Source organism: Ylistrum balloti, unplaced genomic scaffold, assembly GCF_031769215.1.
Source record: "Ylistrum balloti isolate Yb309-2 unplaced genomic scaffold, AGI_CSIRO_Ybal_v1 Utg369762, whole genome shotgun sequence".
Classification (NCBI taxonomy): Eukaryota; Metazoa; Mollusca; class Bivalvia; order Pectinida; family Pectinidae; genus Ylistrum; species Ylistrum balloti.
Window position 1 is genome coordinate 894,209 of NW_026781960.1, and position 25,337 is coordinate 919,545.

Consider the following 25,337-nt stretch of genomic DNA (forward strand, 5'->3'; position numbering starts at 1 on the left):
TCTTGTTGACAGGTATAAAATTTACCAGATGATTTATTTAACAAAGTATCTTTAATAAACAAAAAAAAAAAAAAAAAATTCCAAATGCATACTAACAAAATCATTCCTTAAGATTCTGTCACAAACAGAAGTTCAAAATATTTTGACAGGAAAACTAACAAGTTATGCCCTAAGAAAAATCTCAATTCCAGCTTTCTGATCGTCATTATATTGTAATGTTTCACATTGGAAAAGACTGGATTTTTTCCCCCCAGACAGCTCTCCATTCCAAAATATCATGTCACCATCTTTTTTTAAGATCTATAATTATCTCATTACACTGGTTTTGAATTATCATGATGAACTCTGTCAGCTTTCTTGTATCACATATAGTTCATGATAGTGAAATTGCACACAAGCATGTCTGCCAATTTAAATTCTAAAATCTGGGCTTTACAACTTGAGAATGAATGCCTGCCAAAATTTTTCTTTAGATATAAATATATGTAAGCTATAATCCATTCGGATGTTGACAGTTATAATTTTTAAGACTACTATAAAACACCTAACCTAAATCATAAGGAGGGACAAACAGGTTGAATATCTGATAAAATTACAAACCCTGTTTGGAAAATAGTTTACTAAATTGCAAATGTGTATTATGCTAAAATTTACAGTGTATTACAAATTTTTATGCATTTTAAACTTCATATAAAATGAAATTTCCATGAACACTCAAACATTTGTTCAAATAAGTATAAAATACTGTAAGCTTTCATTGTATGAATCTGACAACCTATTTCTTTCTAAAAATAACACTTTCTATGGTTATATTTCTGGGCTATTCCAGCGTAACATCTATCCCAACCAGGAACTCCATTTTTTAGTTAGAGGTACCACCCTCGGAAATAAATTGATAAGTTTGCTCTGAAGTAATATGATAGGAAGGAAACTGAAGTCTTGGCTAGAAGTGATTTATTTTGGAGTCCTCGTCCCCAGCAGATGTTTTACTGGAATAGTTTTTATCTACATGAAGTATATAAAGGAGTAATAGTTATAAAACACAATAACTTGAAACACCAGTGTGACTGCAATAATGGATTAGCACTCTACTAAAAATGTGAATGAAAAACACAACTTTTACCAGAGATGGTAGAAGTGTTTTCATAAAAAAGAAAGAAAATGAAGCTAACAAATAAATATTTCTTACAATATTTAATTTTTTTTTTTTACAGTAATTCGGCAATCAGCAACATCTCAGGGGAAAATAAAGGACAAAAAACCCAACTTGACCCTTATTGAACAAATTCTTAGTGGTAATGGGTTTGTTAAGAGTTGCAATAGCTTCCTACTGACTTGTAAATAAAATTGAGGCCCTACCTACAGATCTATCAAAACACATCAAAGTTCTGCCTGCAGGATTTAAAAAAATATATATATGAACTGAAGTTTAGGCAAGACACTCCAATTTTGGTCTTACCATTTTGGGTGAAAATTTCATTAAAATTTTAATAAAGTTAAATGACCATAACCCCGGAAAAAATAAATAGACCATAACCAAATCAGAGCTTGACCTGTACTTTATGGCAACAATATCTGTTTAAGTGAAAATAAGCAGAAACAAATTAACACAGAATGATGTGTCTTTACAAAAAAAAAAAAAAAATATCCGTAGAATAAACCTTTTCTCAATAACTTCAAGTTTAAAAGAAGGTGAAGTCTTTAAATGACACAATAATGAAGAATTACCTTATGAGAACAACATTCTTTGTAGGTTCCTTGTTTTATTGATTGTCTGGATTTAATACTTAATCATCTTTCCAAGCCAATTAATGGGAAAATAAACATGAAATATAACGCGATTTACTCTACTAAATTGTATGTGGGGTTTTACATCAGCCTGAATATTCTGGGTAAACCATGACAATGATGCCAAACTAATGCATCAGTTGCCCTGAGAGCAGATTACCGTAATGAGAACTGTCCAAATATAGAAGCACTTTTGTAAATGTATAAGAATAATCATAAAAAATGCCAAAATTTCCGGACGGAAATGATAAACATTTCATGCAAGTGTAAATTTTACAGGAACCATGATATAATATTGGCACGAACATCGTTTTATTAAAATATAAATCAGCTTACCAAACCAGCATAGCAGATTTGCAATTAACATCAAATGCATCATTCACAAAATCAGATTTTAAACAAAACTTTTACCAAAAATACAAGTACATGTATCTCCCTCAAGAAATCAATAGCAACCTAAACACTCAAATTTGGTGGGATAAATGTTGGGTAGTGTTAGTTAGAGACCCATGCTTTGGAGCACCAATTGTTTATACTAAAGACTTCTGACAGGGGAAACAACTCCATACATAAACTGTTTACATACACAAGGTTGATATTACCATCAGTAATCTGAATTGGCATATCAACATGTTCCTTTGGAAATGAGAATTAAATATTTTGTGAAAATCATAGCACTTTTAACTATCACAGATATTTTCACCATTATCAAAAAGAATTTTTTTTGCAAGAACAGACTGTACAGACAAACCTAGCTGCTTTAGTGGTCACCTGTTTTCAACAGTCATCTGCCATTAGTGGTAAACCTTTGAAGCATCCTTTTTGCCAGCAAAATAAGCAAATCACAAAACAAATCCTCATTCTTTTCAGTAAACATTTTTCAGTACACATTGAGTAAACAAAATCAACAACTGGTTATTCTGTTTCATGAATATCAATTATACTCGTTAAGACTGGAAATATATGAATGCTCTGTTCAGCTAATCTAGGATATAAAATTACCAGTGTCGCCAACTCAACTGACTTTGTCAGGTTAACCTTATATTGGCCATATTATGATGTGTTTAAATCAAGAAAAATGCTAGAATCACTCAATATTTTTTATAAGAAAATAAAAAATAAAAATGTTTAGGATCTAATTTTGTCAAAACAATGTTCAAACATAACATAGAACATCATCTAAATACAAGCGTATGTCATAACTATACAATGGAATTGATTGTAAGATGTTTTTCATTGATGACACTTTGAAACATCCTGATTTGAAGGCCATGACCAGATATTATTTGACAAGCAGTTGGCGACACTGAATTACATCTTTTATTACATGAGCTTACTTGATGCATCAAAAAAGATTTAATAACTTGAGACATTTTGACACACAATGACACCCACACTATTAATAGACTTGTAATAATATTTGGTATCTATAAATATAAACTACACTCTGTAATGGCAAACATTTACCTCCCTCTCCTCTGAGTTTGTCAGATCTGATTCAATTTCCACCCCAAGACATCTATATTCAAAGTGGTTAGTATACCTCCCCAATATTTCTTCCATGTTTTAATCTGGATTGTATACAACCACCCCAGGAAAATTTAACATTTATCACAGCTGTTTTCAAAAGTTATTAAGAGATAATACCATCAACCCTATCTTCAATGTTCATTACCTCCCCTACACACTTTCAATTATCAGGGTTGCTACATTTCTCAAATACTTTTCTACACTATATCTTGAGCATTACATTAAAAGTAATAGTTTTATTAACACACTTGATGATGACATGGAAGAAGACTGAGGATAAAGCAAGTAACAGGCCTGCGCTACTTGCTGCATTCCTACAGGTGCTCTGATCAACAAAACAATATAATCATTCAAGTGACCCATGGTCATCTACAGGGTTTAAATCTGACCAAACAGTCACAGTAGGTGACAACTTCCATTGTCAAGAGTCATCCTATTCAGGTTTCTTCAGGGTGATGAGTTTTTCAATATCTATACTGTTAAGTGGTAGAATAAATAGTGGTTCGTAAAAAAAAACATTTTAAGATAATTTTTTTTACTTTTTTACTCCTTTAAAACTTCTCATCCTTTCTTCAAATCTTTTTCTATAAAAAATGTTCAGGTTTCTATAGTCCTAAATCTTCATGATGCTGAAGCTTTGAATTTTGGTAAACACAGACCAAACTTGGACTCCATACCATCAAAGGTAGCCTTGGCAAGCCTGTAGCCTCCAATATGGTCGGGGTTCCGTGATAATTGCTCCTCCAGCACAGGAGATTTCCCTGCCGAACCTTCTGGTCGCCTACAGCAAAAACACATGTTCAGTTAATCAAATTCACCCTACACCTTCCAAAACATGTCTGTGATATTAGGATTTCTTAAGATTTGATTCACTTTAGAACTTCCAATAATTCAACAAACAATGGCTTGGGAAACGGTTCAAAGGTAAAATCTTCAGTAATTTGATGGTTCTTATAATCCTGATTATTGTCAGAATCCTCAGAAGCTCACATGATGGATCATTAGTGATCACAAGTTTTAGAGAAAATATATGATCTATCCTGGTTTCTAGTCATTCTTACCATTTTACAAGGGTTTCAAATTAGTCAGTAAACGGTAAAAATATCATCCTGACAGTCAAAAGGTACTCATGCAATAGGGCAAGTCAATAAGGCAAATAGATTCACTAAAAATATATCAAATTTTGTACCTGACCAGACATTTACATTTGAATCATGATTAATTGTCTTTACTTGTTAAAGATTATTTTTATATCTAATCTATAAACACCAGGTATGAAAAAGCACCATGACATATATTGAATATTCAAACACTTAAGATGTTTAATTTGTAATTTTTTTTTTCATACAGGATCATTAAAAAAAATCTTTGAAGAGTTAATTTTATACAAAAATAGTTATTCAGAGCAAAGGCTACTTGAGAAATACTTGCCTGCCACCAAAATCCACGTAAAACAATCTTTGTAACAATTCATATGTTAACAACGTCACACCAAACTGCGGAGAAGATCTAAAGACACGAGCTGCAATGAAAAATACAACACAATGAATTAGACAATGTAGTTTAAATTGTCGTAGAAGATGTTGTTTATTGCAGAAACATCATACTTCATTTATTACTTTTTAAACAGAAGGACTGTTGTGGATTTCTGCAAGTCCAACTAAAATCTACCATATCACCAAAGAGAACTCTTCTGACAATGCTTGGCTTTTTCATCAATAGAAAACAAGTTTCAACATTAGTGAGAGAATAGGTTTCCCCAATATATTGTATGTTTCCAAAGCCCATCAACACCATCCAACACTAAAGTTGATCTTGTTTCTACAATGTTAGATATGTGTACCTGGTGCTCCCTTCCAGAAGGCAGAAAATCCCTCCTCAGCGTAAATTTTCCTTGCACAGTCAATGAGGCCTGTGTAGACTGTCTGCCCCTGCCGGGCCTGAACTTGTAGTCTTGTCTTTATCACATCTGCAGGTGTCGGTAGTGCAGCCGCAGGCATACCTGTATATAGCATGGTTAATATAAGGATAGCGTTTCTTACTACTTGCTTAATGTTTAAAAAAATTTACTTCCATCATTACCATGAAATTTCTTTCCTCATCATTGGATACAGCTTATAATCAGGTTATAATCAGATAAGTTATAATTACGTCATCAATAAATAATAAATTGTCTTTAACTAAAGACAAATATTATCTATTATTCTATTACCATTTTTTAACTATACCTCTAATCTAAGGACCTTGCCTTGAGAAAATATTACCCCTCCTGTCATCAGCACTTCATAATATCACTACATCAAAGCACTCATTTTAAACCTCAGATGATGTGAAAGAGACCCCATTTTTTTTATGAACACAAATATAGGACCCTCATTTTCATACCCAGCTCAAGTTCTGGAACTAAATATAACACCTCTTTAGTGTTGCTGCACTAGAGGATACTAGAGTAATACAGACTTCTAGGACATTTTTTCATAACCTCCAGACTTTTCTATAAATAACTACTAACAAATAACCTCTGCTTAACTGAATTTCAACAGAAATTTTTTGAAAATTATCCACAAACCTGCACAGGTGGCTGCCAGCAGCAAAGTACCAGGTGAGTTGTAACCGTTTTCATCAGCAAATGCTTTCTTTAAATGAGCATAGGCAGGAAAGTATATAGCTGAGAAAGGTATGTCTCTGAGAAAACAGGCCCGGGAACCCTGTAAACAATCAGTATTCTGTCGATCTAGTGTAAGTCACCATACACATTTCACATCATATTTAGTAGACAGCTTGATCATCAATAGTATTTTCTTTGTAAATCTGAAACTTCACACAAACTTATCTATATTTAGAGAGCTCTCACTCGGGAAAAAATTCAATGAAGAAAAAAAAAATTATAATTGCAAGTACAAAACTATCAAATATATTTGTGGATGTGTATTGTCTCAATGTGAAGAAAGCAATCAGATGTGTGCTGGACAAAGATAACAACAAAACGCTGATGGGGTTTACAATTAAAACGCTTTCTAAGCCTTATGAATTTTTTGTGTATTCAAATAAAATTCACATCATTTATGGTCTTGAAATGTACACTTTTTTGTAAGTCTATTAGGCTGCCAGTAATTCATTAGTAAGTTTCCTAGACAAACATATTTTTTTCAATGAGAAATGAATATTCTGTAGACTTGACATAGGCTTAAAGAGAGTGGACTGGTAAAGATATTACTGTTCTCACCTCCAGCTCATAAATGTTTGACTACATCTATTTAACAGTTGAACAAACCTTGTAAAGCCCAAAGAATCCCAGGTCCTTAATGACAGTAAAGGCACTGACTCGAGTCTTGCCTACAATTTCTCCAGCTACCTGCAGTCGGATCTTCACAATTTCTAACGGATTTGTAAACATGACTTGTGATGCACCAGCCTGAAAGGGAAAAACTAAAGGTTAAAGATTTGGAATTTATCGCTTTCCGATATAATGAGCCAAATGTTACCTATACACTTTGTGAAAATGGAGATGTTACTTGTCATCTGCAGCAGATATTTATAAAGAAAATTGATATGGGAGAGTTAAGATTTTTTCGATGGCATCATCTACCATTGGTTAAGAGTCTTCTTACTCGTCTTCAGCTTTTTCATGCAATTTCTTCTGTCCATAGCAAGAAGCTTTCATAAATGTAAGGTTGTTTTTTAATGTCTGTCTTAAAATGATCTTACCGTTCCTCCTGCGACACATTCAGCCCACAGAGGTAGGCTACCATCTTTGTCCATAAGATTATCTCGCATGAAGTCATTCATCTGTAAACAAACACAAAATGATCATATTTAACATTAATTCTCACAAGACACTGTAAATACTGTATTTGTAACCTGTTAATCCACCAATAAGCCCATGTCTGGTAATAAGCCCACCTACGTATGTTGTTGTTCAGTACAAACCAATGTTATTTCAATGTCATGTGAAAAAGATAATTTGTTCACCTTGGCCTTGTCAAAAGTTTTGTTTCTGTATTAGTACTGCATATTCATTCAGTAAAATCTGTATTCAAAGAAAATGTTTTGATGCTTATTCTTCAAACCCCTGTAACCTACATGTGAATATCATGAAATACTAGCCGTTAGTTTGATAGCCTTCTCCGGACAGACACCGACCAGCTGGGGTCCCAAACCACGGTAGAGTCCAAGGATACCCTCATGTCGAATGACTTTCTTAAAACAGTCAAAACTGTTCTTGTACATGAGTTCTCCTACCATGGAACCAGTTCGCTGATTCTGTATACGTGTCTTTACAAGATCTATAGGATAGACTGCTGTGGCTCCAGTGGCTGGAAACAGGAATAATATATAATATACAGCAAAATGTCAATGACTTGCACATATATATGAAAAAATAAAAAGTATGAACAAAACTTTATATGGAGAGACTAAATTGATATGAAAATTCTGTACATCATACACCCTGTATACCTACCTCCGGTTATAGATCTGTACATCATACGCCCTGTATACCTACCTCCGGTTATAGATCTGATTAAATCTGTACATCATACACCCTGTATACCTACCTCAAGTTATAGATCAGTACATCATACACCCTGTATACCTACCTCCGGTTATAGATCTGTACATCATACGCCCTGTATACCTACCTCCGGTTATAGATCTGATTAAATCTGTACATCATACACCCTGTATACCTACCTCAAGTTATAGATCAGTACATCATACACCCTGTATACCTACCTCCGGTTATAGATCTGTACATCATACGCCCTGTATACCTACCTCCGGTTATAGATCTGATTAAATCTGTACATCATACACACTGTATACCTACCTCAAGTTATAGATCTGTACATCATACATTGTATACCTACCTCCAGTTATAGATCTGAGTAAATCTGTACATCATACACTCTGTATACCTACCTCCAGTTATAGATCTGTACATCATACACCCTGTTTACCTTCCTCCAGTTATAGATCTGATTAAATCTGTACATCATACACTCTGTATACCTACCTGCAGTTATAGATCTGAGTAAATCTGTACATCATACACCCTGTATACCTACCTCCAGTTATAGATCTGTACATCATACACCCTGTATACCTACCTCCAGTTATAGATCTGTACATCATACGCCCTGTATACCTACCTCCAGTTATAGATCTGTATATCATACACTCTGTATACCTACCTCCAGTTATAGATCTGTATATCATACACTCTGTATACCTACCTGCAGTTATAGATCTGAGTAAATCTGTACATCATACACCCTGTATACCTACCTCCAGTTATAGATCTGTACATCATACACCCTGTATACCTTCCTCCAGTTATAGATCTGATTAAATCTGTACATCATACACCCTGTATACCTACCTCCAGTTATAGATCTGAGTAAATCTGTTCATCATACACCCTGTATACCTACCTCCAGTTATAGATCTGTACATCATACACCCTGTATACCTACCTCCAGTTATAGATCTGTACAACATACACCCTGTATACCTACCTCCAGTTATAGATCTGTACATCATACACCCTGTATACCTACCTCCAGTTATAGATCTGTACATCATACATCCTGTATACCTACCTCCAGTTATAGATCTGTACATCATACACCCTGTATACCTACCTCCAGTTATAGATCAGTACATCATACACCCTGTATACCTACCTCCCTGTATACCTACCTCCAGTTATAGATCTGATTAAATCTGTACATCATACACCCTGTATACCTACCTCCAGTTATAGATCTGAGTAAATCTGTACATCATACACCCTGTATACCTACCTCCAGTTATAGATCTGTACATCATACACTCTGTATACCTTCCTCCAGTTATAGATCTGTATATCATACACTCTGTATACCTACCTGCAGTTATAGATCTGAGTAAATCTGTACATCATACACCCTGTATACCTACCTCCAGTTATAGATCTGTACATCATACACTCTGTATACCTTCCTCCAGTTATAGATCTGTACATCATACACCCTGTATACCTACCTCCAGTTATAGATCTGTACATCATACACCCTGTATACCTACCTCCAGTTATAGATCTGTATATCATACACTCTGTATACCTACCTGCAGTTATAGATATGATTAAATCTGTACAACATACGCCCTGTTTACCTACCTCCAGCTATTGATCCCAGAGTAAATCTGTATACACTCTCCAGTACACCTAACCAACTTGACCTTTCCTTTCCTTGTTCTAAGTTGAGTTTTTCCTACAAAAAAGTAACAGTTCTATAAAACCCAATTCTTTTAGTGTATCCTTTACTCTGACATTTATTTCTAGAGTTTGGTTGATGATGAACAGGCTTCAGTTTTAGTGATTTATTTGCTGAAAAATCTAGCTTACACTACAATTAAACTCTGGAAAAAGACTTAAATCATGTAAAAGGAAGAAACACCTGTGTTTTTTTGGGAAAGTCCCTGATAAGCTCACAAGCAGTGTTTATAAGCCTCCTAAAATATCACAACTGTCTTCAAATGTCAGAATTTGAATTTGTTTACATAAATTAAAACAAATCGAGAGTCTTCAACTCCTCATAAATACACAAATCCACCTTTTAACATAAACCACAATGTGCTGGACGGAAATATGCAACCAAGAGCTAAAACAGGTTTTTACATATTGGACTGACATTTGGCAGAGATCTTTTGGTTTGACAGTGGGATCTTATCATTGAAGAGATTTGAAAAAATGTAAGGCTTCATCATTCTAACAGGAATTATGTTGTCTACTGCTGTGACTAAGTCATTCTGGGATCCTCAGCTTTACCTTGTGTTATATTTCCCCCACAGCGGAGTAGTATATATACCCATCTATCCTGTGCTACAATCATCAACAGAAACTAAAGCATGTTCACAAAGCATGGTGTAAGAGTTCATTACCTGTGCAATAGCCATCTGAATTGTGAAAGGTGTTTCTCGTCCTTTCATAGGTGCAATTTTGTCCAGATCTTCATAAGACAATCTCCTGTTGATGAAAAGGAAATATCAATAATTGTCAAACAGTGTTCAGTTGTTTTCTTTCTGAAGGAAGCAAAATTCAATGCAGCATCAGCATTTTTGATACATATCACTGTCACACTTTAGCAAGAGAATCAGTGAAAATGATGAATGCTCCCTGAAAACAAACTTTATTGGAAACAAATTTAACAAAGGGCAATAATTCTATAATGAAGGTGTTTCAGACACTGAATTTTGTCCAATGTACCTCTTCTTAGTATGACCAATGTATATACCAAGTTCCATTATCCGAGTTAAAATGCAAGAAACTTAGGCTCTGGACACAAAATTTTAACAAAGGGCAATAACCCCTGAAGGGTCGTCGGCCCTGAGTTTGGAACACTGTACATTACCCTAGAATGGCCAATACGTACACCAAGTTTCATAATCCTTACTTAACTTTGGGCAAAGTTCTATATCAGGGTGACTATTGAAGCCAAAAAACTATCACAATAGTATTGTGATGCAGTGCTCCAGATAGCCTGCGTGAATGCGTTTTCACGCACAAGATTTGCGTCATTAACCCGTGCGAAATCCGGACTCTGCGTCAATGTCCGGCTCCAATATTACGTAGTTAGAAAACTCAATAATCTAAGTCAAACAGACACTTATCAAGTAAACGAAACTCGTAACAAGCGCATTCTTGATCGTGATTATAAACCAGTCGCATAGCAAATATGGCGCTGTCAAAAATGTTTACAAATTCAGTGTTACCCTAATATGGAAAAACCCATACACTTGATGAAGGCAGGGGTGAAAAACCCCTCAATTTATAAAGGTAGGAGTGAAAACCCCACATGTCAAAAAGTTATCTGGAGCACTGGTGATGTTATTGCTACAGTCAAGTAACTTTTGCAATACTGTTTCTTTTTGATTTTGAAATGTTTTTTCTAACCAAGAAACAAAGGTCATAAACCAATTTAAGGTATCAGAATGCTCAATCTTACAAATTTTAAAGCTGAAAAAAATCTTAACTTTTTATACCATCAAGTATGTTGCACAGTGATATTTGTTAAACTTTGTTATATTTTCATAAAATTTCTTTTATACATAAACATGCTATGCTGCTTGCTCTACCCCTGTTTTTGCCTTTTTACTGGAAACAATTTTTAAAATGCTGCTACCTTTCGCAATGTTGTTTATCAAATCATGTTACTTCAAGCATGGGTCTCAAACATGGACCTGGAGATAAACAAGTCACCACCTCCACTACTAAACTTTGTACATTTAATCTGATAAATATAAAGGGACATTTATGTAGCGACTTGTGCTTAAAATTCACCTTTTATTCTAGTAGGTGATTGTGTTGTCCTTGTATATAGCACTACTCCCAATCAAGGTCCCAAAGACACTTTCATAAATAAAGGAAGGTTTGTAGTGGTTTCGCAATAACTTGGGTGAAAAGTCTTGCTTTCAACTACCAATCTTGTTTATGGGGAAAAATCTCTGTTAACAATTGATAGTTAACACGCCATCATCATAGTTATCGACTTGAATAAAAGCCATCAACCTATTGCTATCAAGAGCAAAGCTATCGCAATACACTGATAACTGGACCTATCGTTACACCACTAGTTATATATGAAAGGATGTTCGGAAAAACAGACAGACGGACATGACAGGGACTGTAAGGGACTATATGTTCCCCCAAGATCATTAAAACACTTGACTGCATAACTAGAAATTCGAGAAAAGGACAAAAACGGTTAAGTAGAAACGAAGCATGTCAGAAAAATATCTTTTTCACCAACAACATCGATATTACAATAAAAAACTGTCATTCAAAAATCCAGTGTGCTAGCACCAATTTATGACTGAATAGTAATAATTTCCTTCAAAAACATCTGAAAATCTGAAATTGTTAAAAGCAACAGCTGCCCAGGAGGCCTGATAAAAATCAAACTTTAATCATTTTATCATTCAATAGAGTAAGACCATTGTACGTTAAGATTACATTTGGATGGTCTTAGTTCTTACCCTCTCTGGTGCTTCAATCCCACCAAGTGAAAGAGAATATCCAGTTCCAGTGGTGTAATCTGAGAGTATTCTTGAGCCTGATAAAGCATTTCCTCTGGAAACAGAAAACATCAAACTTGTCTCAAAGATCAATCTGTGATCCTTATCACAGAAATCACTGACATCAGTCGAAAGATCAATCTGTGATCCTTATCACAGAAATCACTGACATCAGTCGAAAGATCAATCTGTGATCCTTATCACAGAAATCACTGACATCAGTCGAAAGATCAATCTGTGATCCTTATCACAGAAATCACTGACATCAGTCGAAAGATCAATCTGTGATCCTTATCACAGAAATCACTGACATCAGTCGAAAGATCAATCTGTGATCCTTATCACAGAAATCACTGACATCAGTCGAAAGATCAATCTGTGATCCTTATCACAGAAATCACTGACATCAGTCGAAAGATCAATCTGTGATCCTTATCACAGAAATCACTGACATCAGTCGAAGGTAAAATCTGTAACAAAATCTCATCAAAGGAAAAGCAGGCACAAGACTGATCAATCTATAAAGAAACAAAAATTTAATTGAAATTTCAAAATCAATCAGATTGAATTATCTCCCCCTTTGAAAGCATAAGTTATGGTATTGTAACAATTTTGTGCCCAATGTCATACAAGTAAACTAGTGAGATGAGACAGAACAAATTAAGTATTGTGTAGGGTGTGAGATTTCTCTTTCTCCCACCTCTGCCCATGTAGGATAGACATGTCCCATGTGGAACACCCATGGAGGATAGATCTATCCCACATGACTGCACTCGGTGATCTCAGTCGGCTATCACAACCGACTCAAACCGACGAGTGGATGCTTTGTTTGCAGGTTCCGTAATGCGCGATTGTAACATCATAGTTAACATTAACTATAACAATCCTTGTCCAGGGAACACAAATAAATGTCGGAGGATCATCTATGACTCCAATTCTGAATGAACACACGCGTGGCACTCACGCCATTGCAATATTTCACGCGCATAAACAATTGACGTCATTATAAACTGGGAAATCCCCTTTTTGTCCATGACATCGCGGCAAGCCTACCCTACCTTAATAAATGATACGGAGTTAAATGTTGTTCAAGACAAGTATTTCCATGTATCTATCGCTAATTAAAATATTTAATTTCCAAAAAATAAATATTTCTAATGGTTATTCATATTGCGTTTGTAGTCTGTCATTTTGCTCTCGCGGAAGAATGTAGAATTTTGGAAACGTAAATGGTGATATCCATGCGCCATTCAGACACTTGTACCGTGGGATTTTTTTTTTTTTTTCGTTGTGGCGGAAATAATGGGGTGGGAGAAAAAAACCCTCGGTGTGATTTTTTTGTAGTCTAACCCTCGGCAGAGCCTCGGGCTAGACAACAACAAAAATCACCCCTCAGGTTGGAGATTTCTCTATCATACCCTCAGGGTAGGGGAAGATTCTATTAGTCTCTTGGTTAAGAAATATTTCAAGTCTCCTTATACTTTATATTCCATAATTATCAAGCTCCACCTTTTTTTATATACCATTTGACAAGAACTGTCAAAATCACCTGCCATCAAGACAGCAGAAAGTGCTGAAAATTTAAACACATTCTCACATACCAGTTATAATCAACAATTTCATTTTTTGAAATCAGGGCAGTGTCTGTTAAAAGTACCAGATATAACCAATGATTTTATTATTAAGCTTTAAATCAAAAGTGTTTACCAGCATCCATTTATAATCTGATTTCCTGGAAATTCCTGTGTTGGAATGAAGAGAAGAACATGGAGACTTTCGTGATATGAGTTTTACCATTTACCAGTTTGTTCCTAAACACAGCATGAAAACACAAAGAAATGTCAAACTGGGTCACCATTAATTCCTTATAACACGTTTTTTCTCTCAAAGTTCTCTTTTTTTTTCTACATATATACCAAAATAATAACAAGTTATAAACTAGAGTCGCGTGTAACTTTTTATACATATTTCCTTAAAGGGCTACTGACCTTTTGTGACCTCTTTGGAGGTATCACGCCGTGTGGCTGACATGTAGATCTTCTTCACCAGTTCCATGTTATTCAGCAGTGAAATAAAGGCCATGAAGAAAGGGTAACTAACCTGTCTGTGCTTCTCCCCTCCAACTGTTACCTAGCAACACATACATTAAGAGTACATTACTACATTTTGTAATAATAACACTAAGTTAACTGTTATCAAAAGTTACCTAAAACTCAAATTTATTTATTAAGCAACAGGCTTAAGCACAATCAGTTTAGTTTATTATTGCTTTACATCCTACAGTCTGGGTCATTTAAGGATGTGTCAGGTTTGGTTGGTGGAAGAAAGCTGGAGTTACGGGAGAAAATCCTGTGACCTGCGGCCAGTATCTGGCTGTTGCCCCATGTCGACCTCGCATCCGAGATTGTGAAATGGAGGGCTAGTAATAAAGATGCTCAGAGACCACTTGGCCACTGCACAATCATAAATTTGTTTGCCTAGCAAAATAGTAGCATGATAATTAACACTCAAACTGAATAGGGCAAAGATAATGTTTTATCTCTGGAGTGTTTTGGCAGGATATTATCAAATACCGGTATCTTACTGTGACGAGGTTATCTTTGACGAAGCTTGTGAGGAGATAACTTTTAAGAGACACCATGATTTCCTCAAAATCTTTTGCATTGATGTAGCCAGTACTTTTCTTGTCCAGTCTGCGAAAAGCTTGTAGAGCATGCTCATCGTGAAAGTCCTGAAACACAAAAGGTACCTTTTTCTTCCAATTTCCGTCAAAATTGACCTTGTCACTTATTTTGTTTCCAATGTTTCTATTTAAATTTGCATTGGATATCTAAACATCTGATCTCAAGTAGCTATATGTAGAGAGGATCACACAGCAAAAAATATCTTAATTTACATAATATTCTTCTTAAGGATCTTGTCTAAATTTAATTGTTTAAGATGGCACATTGAAATCTGAATCTAGGAGATAAATAAATTGAAAATAACAACAATCACGTTATATTCAGAAGTTTGAAAACAAATCCAGCCCATCATACATGTAAAATGCATATCATTATCCCAATAGTGTATTTATTGAAACAGAAGTCAATCAACAAACACATGCAAAACTATATTCAAAACAAAACCACATCTATTTCCTCTGAATATCAGGATTGTGAAATTTTACCCCTGATAATATTTGAGAAATAGTGTCTCTGACTCAACATCAAACTTGTGTCATTCACAGTAGACTTACATGGATCATCTGGGTGAATTCTGCATAGGTGACTTTTCGTTCTTTATCTTTGCCGAAGTGGAGTTTAATGAAATCACAGTTGAAATCAAAAGGTATCTTTCTGTTAAGTGTTGTATGCTGAATAATCTCTTCAAATTCACCTGTAAAAGAAAAGAGATTTTTTTTTACTTTTACTGAAACTAAATTGTGAGTTTCTATGCCTGCTGAACCAATGATCAACAACACTGATTAGGTGAACAAAGTTGTTCTGATCCATAATTAATATGTAACCCATAAAAAGTCGAAATATCAGACAAATTCAGTTGATCTTTAACCTTGACTGACATCCAACAAAATATAATCAGGTGTAGAATGATGCAATGTGTTGCTGTGGTGTGAATAGGAACTAAATCTATGGAGTGATTTAAGAGATATCTTGTGCAGTTGTGCTATTGACAGACAAAGTAATTACTATATATACTGCGTATACATACATTTTATAATTAAGTGTGTGACAGGTTGTTTAGGATATGCCTGCAAACACATTGACCTGACTATGTCCAAATCTTAATCTGCTTGTTGTAGTAATTGTGGGTAATGAATCCATTTTACTGCCACTTTCTGGTCAATAAAAAACACTTGATGGCTTTAACATTGGACTGAAAACAAACAAATCCTGTCAGAACTTCCTTAACTCATCAGCTTACCACATGAGATATATCCATTTCCATTTCTGTCAAAAATTTGAAAGGCAAGAGCGTACATGGAGTCTGGTAGTCGTAGTAGGGATTCAAAGGCCTTGAACTCCGCGAAAGAAATCTTCCTAAAATCAAAAAGTTTCAACAGTAATTATTGAAATATATTCTCCCACAAAAGAAAACGAAATGAAGCATGGCTCTTATTTACAAAGTATTACTAAATAATATCAAATAAAAACCTAGAAAATATTGATATGATCCTATATAAACACACCAAATTACAAACCTATTCACAAGATTAAGAATCAAATTGTTTTAATCCATTAAAGAAACACAATACCATACAAACTGTACCTCTTATATAAAAGAGTTCTATAGTTAAAGAAATATTTACGATACATTTCAATACAATTTGTACTCAACAATGGACGATACTTAACACTTTATTTATAAATATCAATATTTTATAACATGATAGAATTGATCACTATGTTTTAGAAATTTAAGTTTTACTGTGATAACCCACATGTTCCTGGAAGTATCCACACTGGAACCAAACAACTGCAGTGTGTACTCATCATAGTCGTCACCGTGGAGTATCCCAAGGTAGCGGTGGATCAGATCTGAGTACGTCATATATTCCTCCCCATCCTCCGTCTTACTACTGGCATACTACAGATAAAATATATATAGTGGTAAAGTACTAGTCATTACAGGGTTTTTGTTTTAACTGATGGCTACCTCAACAACCTACAGCAGGCTCCAAGGTTGCATGCCATCCAGAGACAACACAGAAAAGTCTACCTCTCTGGATCTGCTTCCCGAGAAAAACAAATCAGTTTTCGGATATATTTTATTGGTTCACTACTAATGAATTCTTTATCCTAGTTAGGCTTCAGTGAGAACAGCCATGTGCATGGCATAGACTTTAAACCAGATTGATTCCAAAATCAGAATTGGGTCTCAACTTTAGAACAATTAAGGTAGTCTAATCCTCTAGATTTCATGAGATAAAATTCAAATAAATGACTTATATTTTAATGGTGGATATACTTACACCACATTAAACTCACGTCACCACATTACTTTTACTAACACTGTCACATGCAGATATATACTTATCGACTACTGATCAAGATTTTGACAATTTGAAAGAATTAAACATTTTGTTTAATTAACTCCATTGTAAAACATAATAAACATATATCACATAAATATCAGTATATACACAAGAGATCCCAGAGGGATCTTGGCGCCCACCATTTGAGGATCTGTTTTCAGTTCTTGAAATTTTGTTTATTTTTGTTTGTTTGTTACAGGTGTTGTAAATGTTCATGAACTGGTCTTCATTGAATGTACTCAATGATGGCACAAGATATTTTTATTAAGCACCGATTAGCAAATATCATTTGAAAAAGATCCCAAAGTATTATTAGATAGCAGTCAGTTACAGGTGGGTAATGGACAATATGCTTGTGATGTATTACTGTTGACATCCAAGATGGCTGCCTGTGGGCCACCTTGATTTCAAATCAGTCCAAAAAAGGTACAATGCACAACTAGGGACCAAGGGAAACCAATATCTATGAAATATCAGAAGGATCCATCCAGTACTTCCTCAGATACAGCAGTAAGAAGATTTTACTCTCAAAATCCAAGATGGCTGCCTGTCAGCCATCTTGATTTCAGATCAGTCCAAAAATGTATAATGCACAACTTGGAACCAAAGGTAACCTGCATATGAAATTTGAGAAAGATCCATCCAGTACTTTCCAAGAAATAGCAGTAACAAACTTTTACATTCAAAATCCAAGATGGCCACCTGTCGGCCATCTTGAATTCGAATCAGTCCAAAAAAGTACAATGCACAACTAAGGACCAAGGGGAAACTGCTTATGAAATTTGAGAAAGATCCATCCAGTACTTTCTCAGAAATAGCGGTAACAAACTTTTACATCCAAAATCCAAGTTGGCCACCTGTCGGCCATCTTGAATTCGAATCTGTCCAAAAAAGGTACAATGCACAACTAGGGACCAAGGGGAAACTGCTTATGAAATTTGAGAAAGATCCATCCAGTACTTTCCAAGAAATAGCGGTAACAATCTTTTACATCCAAAATCCAAGATGGCCACCTGTCGGCCATCTTGAATTCGAATCAGTCCAAAAATGGTACAATGCACAACTAGGGACCAAGGGGAAACTGCATATGAAATTTGAGAAAGATCCATAAGTACTTTCTCAGAAATTATGGTAACAAGACTTGTTTACGGACGGACGGACGGACGGACGGACCACGGACCACAGATGCAGGGCGATTTGAATACCCCACCATCTGATGATGGTGGGCTAATAATATAATGCATAACTCTCACAAAAAAATTATGTTACGGTAAGAAAATCTAAATTCAATTTTGTTGCAAAATCTGGTCTCTTTTACTGGCAAAATTATCCTCAAAACTCTTTTTTAAATCATTTTCCAACTTTTGTGGGATAACCATCTGTTTGTATTAAGGCTTTGAAAAAAATTAATTAAAATAAACAAATAAAAAGTATCATTGTACTGCTGGTAGTGTTGTGAAATGACATTGTAGTTTGGGTACACCTCTGTTCTATAGGTAGCTACACCCCGGCCTTATACCTCTCTATTACCTGTGTTCAGCTCTCGGTTATCGCGCGACTCCAGAGCAATACAGATGTTTCTACCCATTGATGCGTCTGTCTGACAGTATTGTAACAATAATGACTCATCACTCATTTACAACAGTACACCCTAATTTTTGCTGGATAAAGACAGCTTGTTACATAAAATGAAACAGATTACCAGGGTCTGGAAGGAGTGACTTCACAGAAGGGTCAATCTATGTCAAACATTTTACAGCGTTTTATTTCAGACCTTGTATGGAATCACATTCTACCTATCAATTTGTTTTTGACCTCATATTAAGACCCCATAATAGGGACGCATTCATATTTCACCCAAGGTAACACGGTTCCATCATCCAATTAGATATGAAAAGGTGTGGGTGACCTACTGACCATCTGGTGGGTGGGTAATTGGTTGGTAATGCGTACTTTGGGAAAACAAGGGGGCTTAATAGATAAAGAGTGACTGACATTATAACTTGTTAGTATTATAGTGAACTATGTAACAGGTCACTTTAACACTGTTGAAATACTTTCTCACCTTGAGGAATATTCGACGGAGATCTTCAGTGTTTGTTCCTTTGAAAATCTCCACCTAGAAAATAACAACAGTAAAATACAGAATCTGAATTATAGATAATGTTGTTCTATGGGAAGATTTCTCATGTTAGAGAGAATAAACACATTATATATTTTGTGATAAAAGCGACACAGTGCTTATCTTTGTTGTGTCTCAAAGAAAACTGCATACTACCAAGGGGGATTAATAATTGACAAAAATGAAAAGATATCTAGATAACAATTTCTACTAGATCTAAGTCTTCTGTCATCTATTAAAGACACCAAACTTTGATGCAATGTTATACATAGGATATGTGCAATCAATTTAACTTTTAATGAAATCTTGGGACTTCTGAAATCTATTACAAATGATTACCAAACACACATGTAGACAATATGTACATAGCAAATACTAACATTATTAAATATAACAAGTTATATAAATAGCAATAATATTTGGCACAATCAAATGCTTTCTTAAACCTGCTTTCATTAATTAATTAAACTTGTTTTTTTTTTAAATTACAGAACAGACAGTAAACAATCTGTTAATTTTCCTCGAAGAATCAAGACAGAAATAAAATGCTAAATTACTGACCAATAAAGAATACATGTAATATATCACATGTTATAAAACATTAGTGTTCAATGAACCAACTAAAAGAAAATAACAGAGAGAAAGTTGATCATGCAATTCACCATTTCTAAAGTTACAATGCTATTAACCCAGACTTGTCAACCAAATATATCTAACTTTATGTTTCTGATTTAAACTAGCCTATCAAATAATAAACACAAATCCCTGTGCAAACTGCAGTATAGCACTGTGATTTACAGTACAAAAGGTCCATAGGACCTGTATTGTTCACCTGGCAAAATTGATTCCTCTTTCCCAATGAATGCTGAACACCAAATATGGTCATAGTCCAATCATTCCTACAGGAGGAGAAGGATTTTAAAGAATTTGCTCTATTTCCCTTCTGGCCCCAGGGTGCGGAGACCAAAGGTTTGAACAAAACTGATTCCCCTTCCCCTGAGAATGCTTCAAACCAAATTTAGGCAAAATCCAATCATTCCTACGAGAGGATTAGTATTTTAAAATATTTGCTTTATTTCCCAACCAAACTCGCTCCTTGGGGTTGAGACCCAATCACATATGAAATAATTCCTTCACCTGACAATGCTTTAGACCACATTTGGTCGCAATCATTCCTACTAGAAGAGTGGGATTTTAAAGAATTTACTCCATTACCCCTATTCGGGCCCACTCCTCCTGCCCCAGGGGGCCAAGACGTTATGTTTATACAAGAATGCTTCAGACAGAAGATCAGCTATATCCATTCATTCCTACACGGGGAGTAAAATTTTAAAGAACTTAGAAAATTTTCCCTTTTTGGGCCCCACTACTCAGGCCCCTAAAGGCCAAGAACCAATATTCATACAAAATTGGTTTTCCTTCCCCCAAAGGTGCTTCAGACCCAGTTTGGTCAAAATATGTTCAGTTGTTCTTGAGTAGTAGTGTTTTTTAATGCATGGTGTGTCAGTAGCATAAACCCACCAGTGCTTTGCACCCGATGAGCTAAGAATGTACTGCTTTACTCCTTATTCACTACACAATATAAAATATCAACCAATGTGGAACACATGCTCATTCACCTATTACTAGTAAATCTTCATTTCTACAATAAAGATAGAGTGTGTTAAAATTTATATACAGTGTGATAAAAATGTGTATGAAAATTACAATGAATAATGCATGACTCACTGGACCTAAACACGTTTAAAATCCCTCTGAATACAAATACTAAACTGTGATCCATATGCTGTCACTTGATTCACCCTCAATATGGAAATGTACAAAAACTAGTAAATTTAAAGTTTAAGCAAAAGGAAGTAAGTCTGAAATTTTAAAGAAGTAATTAATAAGTATTAATCAGTGAAAAAGTACCGCTGGTCACTCAATCTCTGCAGATTTGTCATCATTGAAAGGCCAAGCAAAACATGCAGTAGTTGTGGTTTCTAAGTTATGTGCTATTACAGCACTTTAGGGAAACAGGTTTGATCTATTTCCCATTATATTTGATGTGTTTACAAATGACGGATCTCAACAAGTCCATCAAGTTTCATGGGCGATTGCTCCTGTGGAATTCCAAGAAGTTAGCAGATATGGAATGAGTGATTTTATTCAGAAAACCAAATTACCATTTTATCTTTGCTTGGCCTAATCATATTAACTTTCATGCAATTTTATATTGTCGTTAACAGTAACTGAAGAGAAGGGAATCCATCATGCAAACTACAATGGAAAAAGAAGTCATCAACTGATGCAACAAAACACTGGGGAAACATGCATTTAATCTTAGCATCAGAAACTAATATCTAGCATACAATATCAGGGTAATTCTTAAACCACTGCAACACAAGTACATGCTACAGAAACATAATGTTTATGTGTACAATACCCTTACTGACCAAGCACATATACATCATATATTTTACGGAATGACAATGAAACAGAATTAAAATTTGTATTTGATATGCTACATGAAACGATGTATGAAGTTACAGATCATATCATATGACGTTATCATGAATAAATAAACATATGAAAAATGAAGCACTAGGAAGTTTTTCCATGTTACAGAAAACATTGATCAAGCACTATATTTAACAAATCACGTACAAATATAGACTCTATCAATGATAAAATACTTTCAGCACTTCATTGTCCAAACACTAAATCTGACAAAGTACCTGATCACAGTCGTTTAGTAAACAAGCTCAAAATAAGTTTCTCTTGGAATTTAGGGGATCAGATTTCATAAAAAAGTTTGTACTGGTTTCGTTTTGATTGTTCCTGAAGATGCATGCATCCAAGCTAAATGTTTTGTGTAAATGTGCTACTTGTTTAACATACAGGTAAGTCATTGCTACAGGATGGTGACACTAATTATTGGATAATGAAACTGGTAATTAATCGCCAGAGACAAAGTGTTTTGTGTGCGATGGACCAATACGCCGTAATTAGCCAGGTGTTATGCACAGGTGACTTTCTACTCTGTGTATGTATTGACTGATTTTGTCAGAAGACTGGTCAATGTTATGACAAAAATTGATTTCGAGGAAACGAATGATTTTTCTCTTGCTTTACAATTGAAAGGACTGAAAAATCGCTTCAAATATAGCGAAATTTTGACTCATAATAAATCCAGTCTAAAAACTAAAATTCGAAAGATATGGAAGGAAAAACATTGAGACTTGAAAATTATTTTGGCTCAAACAGAATTTTTGACTCGAGCGATTTCAAGAGGAGTTTAAACTGTTTTTGATCTTATTTTAACTGATTATGTGTGTTTTCCCCCTTTTCAATTATTATCAATATTCGTTAATACACTTTTAACTCAATAAACAAGAGGCCTAACGACCATGACTATCACCTGACCTAAGCAATAGGGAATATAAAGTTTATAGGGGAAGCAGTTTCCAAATGTCACAAAGAACATATTGTGACATTGATGATAGTAAGACTTAAGTGATGTTTTAAGCCCTTTGCCTTTGGGATCAGCCAGTGTCAATAACTGGTATATGCATACCATCCAAACTATCAGAGTTACTAATAATTCTTACCAAGTTATTTCAAATGAAAAATAAATAACTTTTATCTTCAAAAATCCAATTTTCCTATAAAAGCTTAAGTAAACTTAATACTCTCCTAAGGGGAAAATATGAGACCTTTGGGTCATGAAATTCAAAATTTTGGTAAAGACCCTTCCATCCATGGAGAGCATTTGATTCTACCATATCTGAGTGTTGAGAAGAAGGTTTTTGAAATTTGAATCAATTTGATCCCTTTTGGCCCCACCCACCTACCCCTAGGGGTCAGCCAGGATTCATATGTGCATATTATCAAAGTCATCACACTTCTAAACTTTGGACGAAATCATGATATTCCTACAGCAGAGAATGGACTTGGATTTTTCTTAATTTCTTTTGGGCCATGCCCCTCTCTCAAACGCCCAAATCCAATTACCAGGTATAAAAAATTTAAGTGCCCTTTGTGAAAGGATGTTTCAGACCTAATTGGGACATAATTCACTTATTTCTACAGAAGAAGGGATTCAAGAATTTCCTCCATTTCCATGAATCTCCTGCACAAGGCCAGAGGCCCATCATTTAAACAAAATTGAATCTCCTTTGCCCAAGAATGCTTCAGACAAAATTAGGACAGTATCCAATCATATCTACAAAGAAGAGAAAAATCTTGCAGAATAAGCTAAATACCACCTTTTTGTTCCTAACCCTCAGACCCACCATTTTATACAAAATTTAATCCTCTTCCCTAAGGATGCTTCGTATAAAATTTTGTCTGCTAAAGTTGTCCATGGCCAGTAGCAATTTGTATGAAAAATTGACAAAGGACAGATACTTTGGTATGCTGTAAGGAAACTTCTATTCAATTAAACAAAACATATATTACAGCATCTTCCCTATGTTTGCAGGTACTTGCATATAAAAACACAATGATGGAAACTTGTATCACAGATTAATCCAGGGTCAAATATTAAACTCTAAGATCCAAGTGGGGAAAATTATATTGTAACAGAGGAAATTTCCTACATGGAAAAGCAAATCTTCAATTTAGATGGGATCTCAAGTGTTTCCTTGCTATGAACCCGAGTGTAGACTTACTGATCCCAATTAAATGCTTTGTTGCCACATTGGGGAAAATTGATTCCCTATAAAAACGAGTGCAATACCTCTATGTGACATGCAATTATAGACCTTTTATTCTTCCTTGTTACACAAACTAACATTCCTAACTTACAAGTTAGATATTGATCTTGTGACATTATATAACTAGCTGATCAAATCTCGAAAATCAATAAACTAACATGTTACTAATACAATTTGGTTCCTTTCGACAAATCAGTGTTTATTATGTAGGATACAGACAAGGCTCTTACTGTCACATAATGACCAGGGAGGTCAGTACAAACAAGTGTTCATATTATACATGACAAATCATGTCTCTAATCCTATTTTTAATCATCATGCAATTCTCCAGGACATATAAAAATGAAACGCTTTATTACTCGACTGAAACTCTGATCAGTACTTTTCAGTTTAATAAAACAATTTCAAACATTTTCATATTTACATTATTTTCTCCTTAAAAATTATGTTGACAATTTCCGACATAAAAAATCAAATAAACGTGTACAAAATGCATGAGACGTTTGTTATGATCCGCACCTTCCCATTCCATGAAATAAATTTAATGCATTAAATCGGGTTTGAAAAATCGTCTGCATTTTCCGTTCGAAGGGAGATAACTTGATGCCCTTCAAAGTCCTTGGAAAACAAAAGTTGCAACGGTTTCATCTAAACTAACCTCTCATATCAAATGCTAGATAGTATTTTAAACTGAAAGAACAATCACCAGATTACACAGGAGATGCATTTAGTGATATGGTATAGACCAGATGCTAAATATTTCCCGCAAACCTTACAAGTTTACCTGCTTTGATTCACATTCTGCTTTTCTCAAAAAGGGCCATATTTTGGAAATTAAACCAAAGCCATCATTCTGAAAGATATGTAATCAACAAAAAATGATGAGATGGATTGATATTAAAATTAGAACCGTGATCATTGTGGCATGAGGTTGCATGCTGGAAAAACATAATAGGTGCATGGAAAAAAACCTTACTTCTCTCGTCGCCGCCATGATTCGTGTGGTACAAGGGCATCACGTGAAACCTTTTGCTTGATTGGTCCGTTAGTGACCTTGCGAATATGAATGCGAAAGTAGATAGGTTTTCCCATTTTTTTCAGCGATAAA

General features: G+C 34.9%; 1 protein-coding gene across 1 annotated transcript; it reads right to left on the bottom strand.

Moving 5' to 3' along the window:
* Positions 1–25,225, bottom strand: LOC132543693 (calcium-binding mitochondrial carrier protein Aralar1-like). The gene is made up of 17 exons (XM_060207212.1): positions 25,206–25,225; positions 19,476–19,529; positions 16,817–16,962; positions 16,300–16,415; positions 15,614–15,753; positions 14,960–15,106; positions 14,364–14,505; positions 12,337–12,430; positions 10,243–10,327; positions 9,479–9,572; positions 7,426–7,634; positions 7,027–7,107; positions 6,593–6,733; positions 5,888–6,026; positions 5,162–5,320; positions 4,750–4,840; positions 1–4,099 (listed from the first exon to the last, which is right to left on the bottom strand). Exons 1-17 carry the CDS (start codon positions 25,221–25,223, stop codon positions 3,940–3,942), a joined length of 2,016 nt encoding a protein of 671 aa, XP_060063195.1. The 5' UTR covers positions 25,224–25,225; the 3' UTR covers positions 1–3,939.
* Between the last annotated feature and the right edge of the window lie 112 nt (positions 25,226–25,337).